We start from the raw sequence: 13,631 nt of genomic DNA, 5'->3' as shown, positions 1-13,631 counted from the left end.
GTATATGTATGTATATTATGGTGGTCAAATTTATATTAAATAAAAATAATGCCATGATGTTTCCACCTAAGTTTAGGTAGGCTAATTTTCAAAATTATTGTCTTCATGAACTCAAATAAATTAAAAATTTGTTTATAGTATTTTATGAAATTTTTTAATACCTTCCAGTAAACAGATCCAAAGTCCTCAAAAATTAATATTCATATTCTTTGATTTATCTCATCAAAAACTAAAAAAAAAATTGGAGTAACTGTATCTCGGAATTAATGTAATACATATTTTAGATGAAAACGTTCATGAACCATCATAATCTACATAAGTTTGGTACGTTAATATTGGGCAAATAATGATAATTTTCATTCATTATTTGCTAAATCTGAACGTATATTATTTTTATTCTCTCTCTTTCTCTATCGCTCTGTCTTCTTTATTTGTTTGTCATTTATTTGTTTATTGAATTTAAAAAAAGTTTAGCAAATTCATGTATTTATTTATATATTGAGTATGTGAGAAAATTAGTTAATTTTATTAATTTTATAAGTTTTTTATAAGTTATATTTGTTATAACTCTATTGTCACCTTTATAAATTAGCCTTGAAAGATCCACATAAATAAAAAAATAATGAATTCGCTGCAATATTCTATTTATATCTATATTTATCGCGCTTTCTTTTCGCTTTATTGTATATGTTTAATCATTAATATCGAAAAGGAAATTAAACAACTTTGTCTGTGAAAATAATTAATGTTGAAATAATCTATGCATGTCTGTATGTAACCGTTGATGAATTTGTCTGTCTACATGTCTGTACAGGTCATTGAAGAGCCTAAACCAGCTGAAGAACTGCCTAAATTGCGCAAGACTTCGATAGCTCAACCAAAGGAAGAACCAAAACCAGAAGCAGCTAAGCCTAAAGCAAAGGCTAAGCCAAAACCAAAATCGAAATATGAAGAACTGCCTGAAATACCGGATTATGAAAGACCCGTATTGGAGAAATTCGAAAAACCTGAATTTGAAGCCAGTGACTTTACTCGAGCATCAGAAATTCCAAATAAAATGGAAAAACCCGTCTTCGATACAGCCAAGCCGGAGCCACAGCAGGCTGTACAAAAGAATGGCCTACCCAAGGTAATACATATTACCGTCTTTTAGGAACAGAGATCAAAAATAACACTGCGGTTAAACATTCTGTCATAAACAATTAATAGTATTTTTAATGGTTTTAGAGGAAATTTTGTGTGGAAAAAGTGCCGCAACCAGAAATTATTGTTTTGGTACGACTTAAGAAATTTCTACCACTTGAAAAGCTCGACAAATTATTTTCGTTCTCTGTTTAAAACACTAATTGAAAATTTTTGTTGCATTTCATATTGCCTCTTATATGTTATATGTTTCTTTATTTATTTTCACTATGTCTTCATTTTGTTTTTTATGTTCCCCCATATTTTAAATATTAACAGAAAGAAGCCGCTGTCGAAAAACCTGCTGATGAGCCTAAAGGCTTTAAAGTTGGTAAAGGTAAACTTCCTGAAGAAAGTAATGACAAGGATTCTGCTACTTTGCGTCCTGTAATCATTGAACCAGAGGTAAGTAACATATTCAAAAGAAAAGTAGACAATATAAAAAATGTTAAAAAACTCTTAATCAACCTACATATGTACATTATGTGCATTAAACGTATAATACCTTTCATTCTTTATTTTCATTCTTTTTGTTTACTCTCCATGTCTTCTTTCTTTGTATTTTTTACTTATGCGTATTATGTATGGTTTCATTTTCCTGAACACATTACAAAAAATACTTAAAATAAACAAAATGTGAATGTGTGTAGAAAAAAGCTGCTGAAGTTGCCGTCGAAAAACCAGCAGAGGTAAGTTTGAATCTTTATTGCTATGGATCAAGGAATAGTACATAAATATGAATGTATATGCATTGATTCGCGTATGTAGTAGCGAATGAGAATTCATGAATTTAGTACGAAATCACAAAAATTCCCTATTGCTTCCACTTTATATTTATCACAATACTATTAACACCACCATTTTGAAATTTTAACTTTTAAATACATATTTTCGACAACTAACAGAACATAAATAACGACAAACGTCAGTCAATATCGGAACTAATTAAACAGAGACGTCGTTCATCTGTACGTGCTCTAATGACCAAAGAACCCATACAGAAGGAAAGTTTTCTGGGTGTTATCCTTAAACCAGTCGTTAGAGATCAAAAAGAGTGTGAGGCTCCTCAACAAGCCAAACAATTGTTGAAGGTACTTAATGAAAGTAAAATAAAAATGCTGCAAAACTGTCATCTTCTCTTAAATAAAATTCTTTTTGATTTTAATACTATTTGCTACAACTCCTTTTAAATGATATTGATGCTACTCTCTTACTCTTATTGTTTCTTCTCTCTCTACTTTTTTCTGGACTACTATACTTTTTTAACCAGATATCTGCTGTATTAAATAGAAATCGAGACTACGGAACAGTATATGTTTGATTTTTACAAAATTATAAATAGTTTATTTTCTATTGAAGATTATTTAAAGCTCTATCAATAGTTTTTTATTTTACCGCCTAAACTTGTATTTTTAACGTAAGGAAGACAAAATTATGTTAGAACTGAAAAAAATAAACAGATCAACAATGATATACATATATTTACTACGCGTAATCGCGATTTAGAACATTTAAGCTCTATCTAAAAAATATTTTGCTAAAGATCAGCTTGAAATTTCAAAGTTAACGGTGACACGGCTGTAATTCTCTTTATTTTTCTCTTTGTAACTTTTATAATTTTCTTTATTTTAAACTACTTTCAAACTTTTTTAAAAAAGCTATCAAAATTAAAACTTTCTTCTACGCTAAAAATTTAAATTAAACGCAAAGCCTGTTGCGCTGAATTTGCTGGAATTTGTGTATGTTTATTTTATTATTTATGTGAAATTTTCTTAAAAGGAAACTGTTCAAATGGAATTTAATCCAAGCAAAGCTTCAAAGGCCCAAATATCCCACTTAAAGAAGTCAGAAGGTTTGCCAGAAATTCACGACAATTACCAACGTCCAATATTAGAAAAATATGAAAAACCCGAATTTGAAAAATCCCTAAAAGAAAAACCCGTACCCGAAATTAAAACTCCCGCGGAGCCATCAGGCCAAATAGTGGCTAACGATGAAAACAAATCGCCCATTATTAAAGTTCCTATGGAACAAGTGGCTCCAGATGTTAAGGTAAGATGTTATCTTCGGTACACCTCGCTTTACCTTTATCGCTTACTTATCTGGAATTTTAAATCGCCGATTATTTCACAAAATTTTCAATTAAAAAGTAATTCTTACTTTAATGGTTTGAATATGAACTGTTGGCATAGAAACACACTGCTTAAATAGTAATATTTCACCATTTACAACGCGTAATCTCTGTTTTAGCTTGGTTTTGGAAAAAATATTTATATTAATTAACAAGCTTTTAAAAAATAGCGTAGACTATAGTTGTCAGTAAAAGTCTTTCTTCGCTGGAGAAAATTGAACGTGTTCCTTTTAGTGGGCACCAAATTCTTAATACAGGCTCCATTAGCCTAAATATTTTTTTTTTAATTTTTGTTGAATCTACAACATATTTTACCAGTTCATTTTTCTGTGGATAATTTTTGAAACAGCCAGAAAAATAATCGACAATTTCAATGTTGTTTTTGTAAATCTAGTTGTTGAATTGTTATCACAATCTAATCAGTGCGCCCAGCAATATACATACCTTCGACAAGGCAAAGTAGAGTTCTTTTCACTTAAATTTTAACCGTGACGCAATATAAATATCAAATATATAACGTATTCTTCTTCATACCCTACACCACTTTAGTGGGAAAGGTATATTTGTTTTGTGCTGATGTGTGTGATACACAAAAATAGTGGTCATATACCTACCTTAAAGAATAACAATTGCTTGGAATAATTTTCTGATTTAATTAAGTCATGTAAACCTTGTTATCTAAGTACAAGTCGCAATTTTTAAAATAATTTGATGTTTATTTCAGACCAAGGACCAAGCTTATAGAAAATGATTAAAATCACTTCATTATTTTTTTTAAATGTTATAGTATGTCTACCAAAAACGCCAAAACATATTTTATGTAAACCTTAATACTTCGATATAAGTATTTATATAAAAAATATAAATAAACAAATTTCCCTCAGAAATTGGCTTAATATAAGTTTCTTTTCACGCCGCTGCCATATACATATAAAAACAAGTACATAAATATAGTCAGTCATGGCCGACCATATGAAACCCTACACCAAATATGAATATTAAATGTGATTTATTATTCATATGTTGAATTTTACCTTTGTTCCGATATGTTTAAGTAATTTATTGACGAAAAACAAATTTTCTGCAAAATTCTTTATATGGGGGCTAAAGGCATATATGGACCAATTTCGATAAAATTAGGTGGAGAGATTTATATTTACTTAGTATTTATTTGTGCGTGAATTGTGGGCCTATTTTGCGAAGGGGCCTTTTTATGGAAATGAAGCCTGATCATTACGAAATTCAGCAATGTAATTAAGGTTTGTATAAAATATTGTTGTTGTGTCGCTTTTTAGCGAGATACAAGTATATTTAACATAATTATGAGCTCAAAAATTTAGCGATTTTAACCATTTTTAATAGGTTTCGTCCAAATTTACCAAATTATCTTAAAAACTACAACCTGTAGAGTGTGCACAAGGTTTACATGGGTACACGATTCTGATACCCTTCCCACTATAGTGGTGTAGGGTATAAATATAATGAGTTTTTCATTTCCTGTATTTCGACTTAACTTTTAACTTCACCTTGCAATAAATTCGCGTTAACCCTTTTTTATACCCTATACCACTATAGTGGGTATTATGCGTTTGTGATTTTTTATCTTTGATTATACACTGCTCCAAAAAGTTCTGAGTCTTTATAATAACTATTGGCGCCCGATCCGTTTTACATATCCTTGCTTGGACATGTGGGCTCTCCACGTAAAGATTAAAACAATCGGTTCGGTGGTTTAAGACTTAAATTTAATAAATACTACGATATGTGCCTCGTAAGAAACATATTTTTAGTAGACTATGTATTATTAAAAGGTGAAAGTATCATGTTGAGGGTGATTTAAATAATCAAAGTTTATTGGTACATAATAACAAATTTGGCGGAAAGCTGTTAATTCGATGTTGTATTTATTTAAATACTTAAGTTTATATATTAATAAGAATATATATACATAAATTTATATTTAGTATACATATATTCTTTACAGATAAAATAAAAAATATAAAAATAAAAAAAGAAACATTTATGACAATAATTTGATGTATATATGTATGTATCTTAATATATTTATAGTTCTTCAAAAATTTTATAAAAATGTTTACATATTTTCACCTTTTTTGTGAGAATATCTTTAGAGAATTTAGGTACTGACTGGTTTTTTATGTTTAATATTGTTTTTGTTAGAATTTTTGTCATATTGTCATTTTATTTTGGGCATTTTGACGATTTTGTCTTCAGTTTTTTGCTGTTTCAGCAACAGCACGGGCCGTGTCACTTTGTTTATTTTTCATTCATCTTCCTTCTTTGTTTATTAAAAAATTACTTGCTGACAAGTGTTAATTATTAGACATACAAATTAATAAAGCGTGACGAAAACATCCTGGCGCTTAAAAGTTCACTTTGTCAACGTGGATTTATAGTGGAAAATATTGCTGCGTGTTAAAAAATTAAATATTGAATAATGTCAATTATAATAAATATTAGATAAATCATATTGTTTTGTTTATTAAAGGCAAATAACGTATCAATATGGCTACAATTAAAATAACGCCAGCGGTGTGTATTATGTTAACAAATTTGCTGTGAAAATAATTTTTAATCTCTAAAAATGTAAACAATTTATAAGACATACATATGTACACCAGCAGTGAACAATCACCAACAATTTTATTTTCTATCCAAATAGAAAATTGGCGAAAAAATTAGGACTAACATCAGTATTAAATTAATTACTCACTTCAAGTCTTGATCAAGTTTTATTTAGTTCGAAAAAAATTAATTAAAATTGTTTTATTCGAGTGATTGAATAATTTTTACAATTTCCTAGATTATTCAATTAATTTCTAAAGTATGTATTTAAACAAAGTTCACGATTTAAGACTCTACAAAAATAAAAAAGTGTTTTGAAACCGGAGTTCTATTCTTAATCGATAGACAAGATAGTTTTCAATGGTACCCATATAACCATAACTAGTGATATACATATATACATATTAATATTTTTCTTTAAACTGAAAAAACATATTTTCGCGATATTCATTCGACTGACAAACCTAGTAAATGAGCGCTGAAGTCAAACGTTTTTCAAATTCTAGGTAGTTGACTAGCCAATTGTATGTTATATAGTAGTAAATATATTTATTTTAAGCAAATATTGATATTTTTCTTCTCTTAGGAAATATGAGAACATTTTCAAGGTTTTTCAGTGCCAAAAGGGTATGTCTATACATATTAGAGTGGCCCCGTTTGTATGGAGGAAATATAAGGTGTTAATTTTCCCAACTAAAATTAAAGTTTAATTGATTCTAAGATACCATTTCTCAAATTGTTTGTCCTGGAGTCGAATTTGGTGAGCTGGATCAAAGGATAAAAAGATCCTATTTTGAGGTTTTTATGATTTTTTTAATTTTCCTTCCAAAGGAACGATATGAGTTTTTGGTATCATAAGAAAGGACTTTCAGTCTTCCAATTTCATATAAAATTTTTTTTTTAATAATAATCCTCAAAAAAGTTTACCGAAACGGTTTCCGTTTTTCAAAATTTAATCTACATCGAATTTTATTTGAATTTATCGAAGCCTATGTACGCTAGCAAAACATTGCAGAATAATGTAAACAAAAACATAGAACCCGTTATTTACAAATATATTTTAAAATGTTGAAATAAAATACAATACGAATATCGAGAAACTGAAAAAACCATTTTAGTGAAATAATATGTGGTTTATAATGTAATAATTTCAATTAATTACATTAAATATATGAAAAATCTAAAAATTGTGCGAAAAATTACAACATTTCTAATAAATTTGGAGTCGTATTCAAAATTGTGTTACGTCATTAAAATCGTCTCTCAAAGACCCTTCATATGATACTAAATTTGCATATGGTTTTTTTTGCCAGAAATATGAAAAAAGTAAAGAAAAAATAAGTTAGAGTGCTATATTCGGCTATGCCGAAACTTTAATACCCTCCACCAGCAAGCTACTTTTTATTAAAACCCATTTAGCTATCTAATTTTTAGATAACTTAAAAAAATTTTTGTTTCCATAGTGAGGGTACTAACATTTATGCATATGTGGAACTAATTTTGATTAGGTTCATAAAACCTAATTTGCAAACATTTTAATATAATGATTTATCTATACACAAACATACGCATGTCGAATTTTATATGGATATAATCATTTAATAATGAATTAAGTGGTATTAAGTGATATTCTGAAGTAAAATTCCGTATAACGATTTATATATACAAAATACACATTTATGTCGAATTTTATCCCGATGACTTAGATTGACAATGTGCCTTTAAGTAATGGCAGTTATATATATGGCAGTTGTGACCAATTATGAACCGATCAAGAAAAGATTTCGTATAATGATTTATATGCAAAAAAAAAAAAAAAATCAAGTCTAAAATTACTCCAATAGATTTATTAATTAATAAAATATGTGCGTTTGAGTGGTTTTCGGAAGTGGACTTTATATAGGAGCTGTGACCAATTAAGGGCCTCTCCAGAAAAATTTCGTAGAGTGATTCATATGTATGTACACAAAACATATTTGTGTCGAATTTTGTCAACACAATTTTTGAATTTTATTTGACAAAGAAATATGTGAGTTTAAATGATTTTTGGAAGAGGGCATTATATGAGAGCTATGACCAATAATGGACCGATCCGGGGAAAAATTGGTAGAATGGTTTATATGTACACAAAACATATTCAAGTTGAATTTTATATCGATAGCTTTATTTATCAATGAAACATATGCGTTTAACTGATTTTCGGAAGTGGACCTTATATAGGAGCTATGACCAATTATGGTCCTTTCCGTAATTTCGTAGAATGATTCATATATAGACGAAACATATTTGTGTCGAATTTTATCAAGATACCTTTGTTTGACAATTAAATATGTGCATTAAGGTGATTTTCGGAAGTGGGCCTTATATGGGAGCTATGACCAATTGTGGACCGACTGAGATCTGCGTTGGTAGTATGATTACTATTCATATTATATTTATATGTACAAAATTTTGTGTTGATACCGATACATTTGAGGAGTTATTAACTGTAAACTAATTTCCGGGAATTATTGGCACAAAAAAATAATGTGTGAAAAAATTCATCGAAATATCTTTGGTAGTTTTTGAGACTCAGAATTTTACAAGGATCAAGAATATATATATATATACTTTTTGGGTTTTAGATGAATATTTTCTAGTGGTACACACGGAATGACAAAATTATACATTCCCTCTATCACCACTGATGGTGGTGGACAATATCTTTGGCATTAAAACGAAATCAAAAATTACCTTGTACTTAAAGGAATTTAAAAGCTATGGGCAATTATACAATTGGACAATTCTAACATATTTTTAAGTTTTCAAAGCGCTAACGGGACTCCGATCAAAAAGTCATTGATTTGACCTTCAAACCATAACATGTATTAGAAATTTCATTAAAATCGGAGATGGTAAATCCGTCCGTTTTGCTATGGATTCTCCCAGATTTTTAATAGCCTTGTTGATTACTAGAATTGAATTTGTATATCTGCAAAAAGTCATAAACCCTATGTGAGAAATGTCTGCTGGAACCCGAAAAAAATCATAAACAACGTAACACAACTCTGTGAACTGAACAAATAAATTTTCACAACAACATTATTCACTTTAATAAAGTGTGTAATAAACGGTGTAGGCTAAACATTGTCGGACATGCTATATTATAGTTTCATAATTATTACTTTTAGTTTACCTTTAAGAATTAACAATTAATTCATTAAAACGTTATATTTCTGTTTAATTTTTAAAGGATGATAAGCCCAAAATTCCTAAGGTGCAACCTCCAGCTCCTGGAGAGCCACCTAAAATTGAAGTCATTCGCGAGAAGAGGCCTTCATTAGCCCCTGAACCACAAAGTAGAAGAGGCTCATTGGTACCACCCGAAACTGGTCGTCGCCCGTCATTAATTATTAATGATGAGGTAAGTTTTATGTTCAAGTATAAATATTTTATTTTTTTATAAAAATTTATTTAATTATTTAAAATAATACATTGGTTTTGGTTTTAAAATTTATTAAGTTTTTATTGTTAAATACATATATATTTTTATTTTGAAATATGTAATCATTTAGTTTTAAATACACATAATATTATTCTTTTATGTTATATTAACATTGTTTCTTTTTTATGTCTTTGCAACTACATTTTTTGTTAATAATATTTACCGAAAATATACAAAAACATCAAACACACACAAACACACAATTATGAAAATCTCAAATCATACAAAACACCATCACCAACCAACCTACCAACCAATTGCCTGTACACCTGAATTTACATCCTTGTTGGCACATTCAAAACATTACACCTCAAAATCCCGACCCAATCCCCTTGCATCGATCCACTCCGATCTGCTCTAACATCATTACCAACAACAACAAACCAACAACAACAATTATTATTAAACAACAAACAAATCCTTTACTGTTCACAAATGATGAATGATTAAATGTATGTAGAAGAAACTACGTCCGGGAGAAGTTATGGACACAAGGGTAAGCATACTTATTATACTTTCTACAACTCTACTATAACACGATTATTACTATTATTCTTCTAAGTTACTTACCATTTCGGGAATGTAGCAGTTGATCATATTACGTTGAATAAGGAATCTCTCCATAAAAGTTCCTTTTGTAATCTAGCTCACGTTTAACTCAAATGTTAGAATACAAATGTGTATTAGAAATCGTTACAGAGAAACTGAAACATCTTATTGATATTAGGATATTTTTCAGTCGTTAAGATTATAGTACGAAATAATATTTGAACTCTTCAAATGTTATTAAATTGTTTAATAATATTGACAAGCTCTAACTTATAAAAAGCGACATCCTTCGATATACATTTACTCTATAGCAGTCGTCGAAATTAAATTAATATGAAATAGCTTTAATTAATGCGTATAATTAACACCAGAGGCACAACTACTGCGCTTTAGATTAATACCGCATTTACACTACAGCGAAATCTAGTAGATTAGATTTAAAATCTTGCTCAAAATCTAGATCGTTCACACTTCACTTTTTTGACATCGGCTAGATTTCTTTTAAAAATAAATCTTGTTTAACAGCAAAAAATAAAATATATAAAATATTTATTAGTATTTTGCTTATTGTACAGAATTCGGCATTTAAATATCACGTTATATTTTCCTTCAAAACATTTTTCTTTCATGTTTTCCGTTTTGTAGGAAATTTTCTTAAAAAATTAGTTTGTTTCCATTTTTTATTTGTTTTGTTTCAATTGTCATTGTTTCTTCTACAGCGTCGTATTTTTTAGTACTATTTGGCAAAAAAACAGAGTTGCATTTCTATTTTTACTAGATTTTGAGTAGATTTTGTTTTGTATGGGAAATCTAGTGAAAATTAACTGGATTTGCTCGAAATCTCTAAGTACTAGATTTCGCTGTAGTGTAAATGGGGTATAAATTGTGAATAAATAAAAATCTTTTTTTATCCTTCAATTTCACTACGTTTCTTCAAAAAAATAACATAAATTGCAGGAATTTTATAAAATTTAGATTTAGACTAATTGAAAATGGTATTAATGTTATGTAAAGGGCGTTTTGCAAGAAAACATTTATTTAATCTTTAAAAATTTTAAAACGACATATATTTACATTCTTGTTAACCTATATATGTCATTTTAAGTGTTTAAAAAATGCATTTCATATTTATATCTCGGAAATAGTCTATTACGGCAATTAGTTACAGATGTAATTATATTAACAAGAAACAAAAATCTCCTTAAGATACATTAACTTTCCCTATTTTTTTAAAATAAAAAATACATATTTTATTGCACATCTGTAACATATCACATACACAAAAACATATTTTCATACAACACACCCACCCCCACATATTTTATCCACTAAACTCTTTCACAAATGCACACACGTACACTTTTACAACACAATAAAAAAATACTAATTGTATAAATTAAAGATAGGGCTTGTTTCAATAATATAATATAATGTATAATAGCAAATATGATCTGATCACCAGAAATATATACATTATGTATAAATTTCTTATATTTTAAAAATGTTATACAAATAAAATTTAATTTCCGTTACGAGTTACTGCAACAAGCCCTTTAATTCTTTCCAAAAAATTTAGTCTCAAAAGGAACTATGGACTTTTGCCAAAGATAAACGTAAAATCGCATAATCGCAAATAAGTGGACCTGTTGTTTTTTCGGTTCATAATATTCAATAATTCGCCTTCTTTTGAATTTTACTTTGTCCAAAGTTCAAAGTTAATTTAATTGCGTATTAATTTTATTTCATTTATGTTTATTTATATGTATAAATTAATATTTAAGATATATAATGGAATTTATAAAATAATTAATGATTTGATGTATTAATGAAAATTGTCAATATTTAAATTAAACTATAATTTTATGAAATCATAAATTATATATTAGTGAAAAACGTTGAGATCATTGGTACACTTTGGGGGTCACACACAATTTAAAGAAATTTCACATGATATAAATACCTTATATCTTTCATTTGGCAGTAATACGAAATTAATATCATAAATATATCCTTTTTAATATTTCAATTCATTTAACCAAATATTGACGGAAATTTTTACATTACAAGGCATATAAAGGAATTGATAAAAACACATAGTACATACATATTTTATTAATTTTATCTAATTTTTGAACAGAAGAAATCATTGATTAAGAAAAATCTTAACCTAAAGATTTATTTTTATCACTACGTACATATGTATGTATAAACCAAATCGTGCCCTCTAATCTATTTTCACACAAAAGTACTATTTTTGAGAATAATGACAAATTGTTATATTGTTGAACTTTGCTTCTAAATACCTCTAGAATAATATTTTAAACGGTGCCACTCACCAACATTTAACCCTCCGTTAGGAATATATCATAAAACATAAGAAGTTATATTTTTAGAAGGGGACTGTTGTATAATACGCATACATAAATATTAATTGCAAATAATATTAAATGATTTAATAAAAAAATGTCTGGCCTTTAGCTGGGGTTTTATATACATTTTCCTTGGCAGGTGCATAATTAATTTTCTATTTATGCCTCTTTTTTAATTATTAATATACAGCTGGCGTTAAAAAAAAATAAAATTTTTGAAAATAAAACAAAATTAAATGAAATTATTAAAGCGCACAGTTAGTTTTCATTTGTCAAGCATAAAGTGCATTACATTTATAATATATGTACATATATATATATTTATATATGTATAAATTAATATATACATAGATATAAATAAAAAGTGAAGTGATTAAAAAATATTATTAAATATAATAAATAAAATAAAATGAAATAAATAAATTAAATAATAAATGAAATGTATATAATATATTGATATACACATTCTACAGTTTAGTAGGAATAAAGTACCATAAAAATTAAGCTATGCCTTAAGTTAATAAAATTGAAATACAATTTCTTTAAGAAAATAAATTTAAAAAAATAAACTACTACATCAAATCAAGGTATTACTTTCTGTATATATATATATATATATATATATATATATATATATATATATTATTTCTAATTCCATAATATACTTAAATATTTTATTGTTCATCTAAACCTGCACAACAAAAATAAATGTGTTAACAAATTTTATGTATATTTTGTTTGCAATTGCAAAATTTTCCAGTTATTGAGACCTGGAGAAGTTGGTGACGGACAGGTGAGAAACGATCAAATTCTCCAACAACAAATTGGCATTTTTTTTTTGCCCTAAAACTCAGTAGATAATAACTATTAAAGAACATATACTTACTTACTGGTCTTGATTAAATTAAAAAATCATAAAAATGATAAAGCTTTTGTTATCAAGAAAAAACCGATAAAACGTTTAAAAGCTTTACTCATGTAGTGCAAAGTTGGTTTAATTTGCATTTATTAATTTTCTTACAAAAATTTAACTAAAAATATTTAAAACGAATACATTTATTAATAATAATTTTATATATTTACTTTTAATTACACATATTAGTAGGTATTTTTTTTACAAAATAAGTATTCACCATTTGAAATAGTTTATGTTCGAATAAGGATAGCTTGCTGAAGCTTTTTAAATTCGGTATGTACAATGTACATATTTTATCTAATGTGTATGTATGTATGTATGTTTAGCTGTATGTATGTATGTATGTCGGTATGTATGTATGTATGTATGTATGTAGGTATGTATGTATGTATGTATGTTATGTATGTATGTCTG

General features: G+C 27.6%; 1 protein-coding gene across 34 annotated transcripts in view; it reads left to right on the top strand.

The window, feature by feature from the left end:
- The window catches only part of LOC119603142 (twitchin), an 82,819-nt gene that overhangs the window by 30,817 nt on the left and 38,371 nt on the right, over nucleotides 1-13,631 (top strand). For 16 of the 34 annotated variants that reach the window (XM_037955074.1, XM_037955077.1, XM_037955061.1 and 13 more), the window contains 8 exons: nucleotides 815-1,129; nucleotides 1,462-1,587; nucleotides 1,833-1,871; nucleotides 2,088-2,273; nucleotides 2,962-3,234; nucleotides 9,132-9,302; nucleotides 9,844-9,879; nucleotides 13,062-13,094. In XM_037955074.1, coding sequence (XP_037811002.1) covers nucleotides 815-1,129; nucleotides 1,462-1,587; nucleotides 1,833-1,871; nucleotides 2,088-2,273; nucleotides 2,962-3,234; nucleotides 9,132-9,302; nucleotides 9,844-9,879; nucleotides 13,062-13,094 — 1,179 coding nt within the window. Of the gene's footprint in view, nucleotides 1-814; nucleotides 1,130-1,461; nucleotides 1,588-1,832; nucleotides 1,872-2,087; nucleotides 2,274-2,961; nucleotides 3,235-5,671; nucleotides 5,867-9,131; nucleotides 9,303-9,843; nucleotides 9,880-13,061; nucleotides 13,095-13,631 lie in introns of those variants that run through there. The other 18 variants (XM_037955059.1, XM_037955084.1, XM_037955086.1 and 15 more) reach the window with 12 other exon arrangements.

Source organism: Lucilia sericata, unplaced genomic scaffold, assembly GCF_015586225.1.
Source record: "Lucilia sericata isolate MDLA Ls3-8-SP2 unplaced genomic scaffold, ASM1558622v1 Contig000276F_arrow, whole genome shotgun sequence".
Taxonomy (NCBI): domain Eukaryota; kingdom Metazoa; phylum Arthropoda; class Insecta; order Diptera; family Calliphoridae; genus Lucilia; species Lucilia sericata.
Note: the sequence above shows the minus strand (reverse complement) of the source record. Positions and strands in the feature narration are given on the sequence as shown.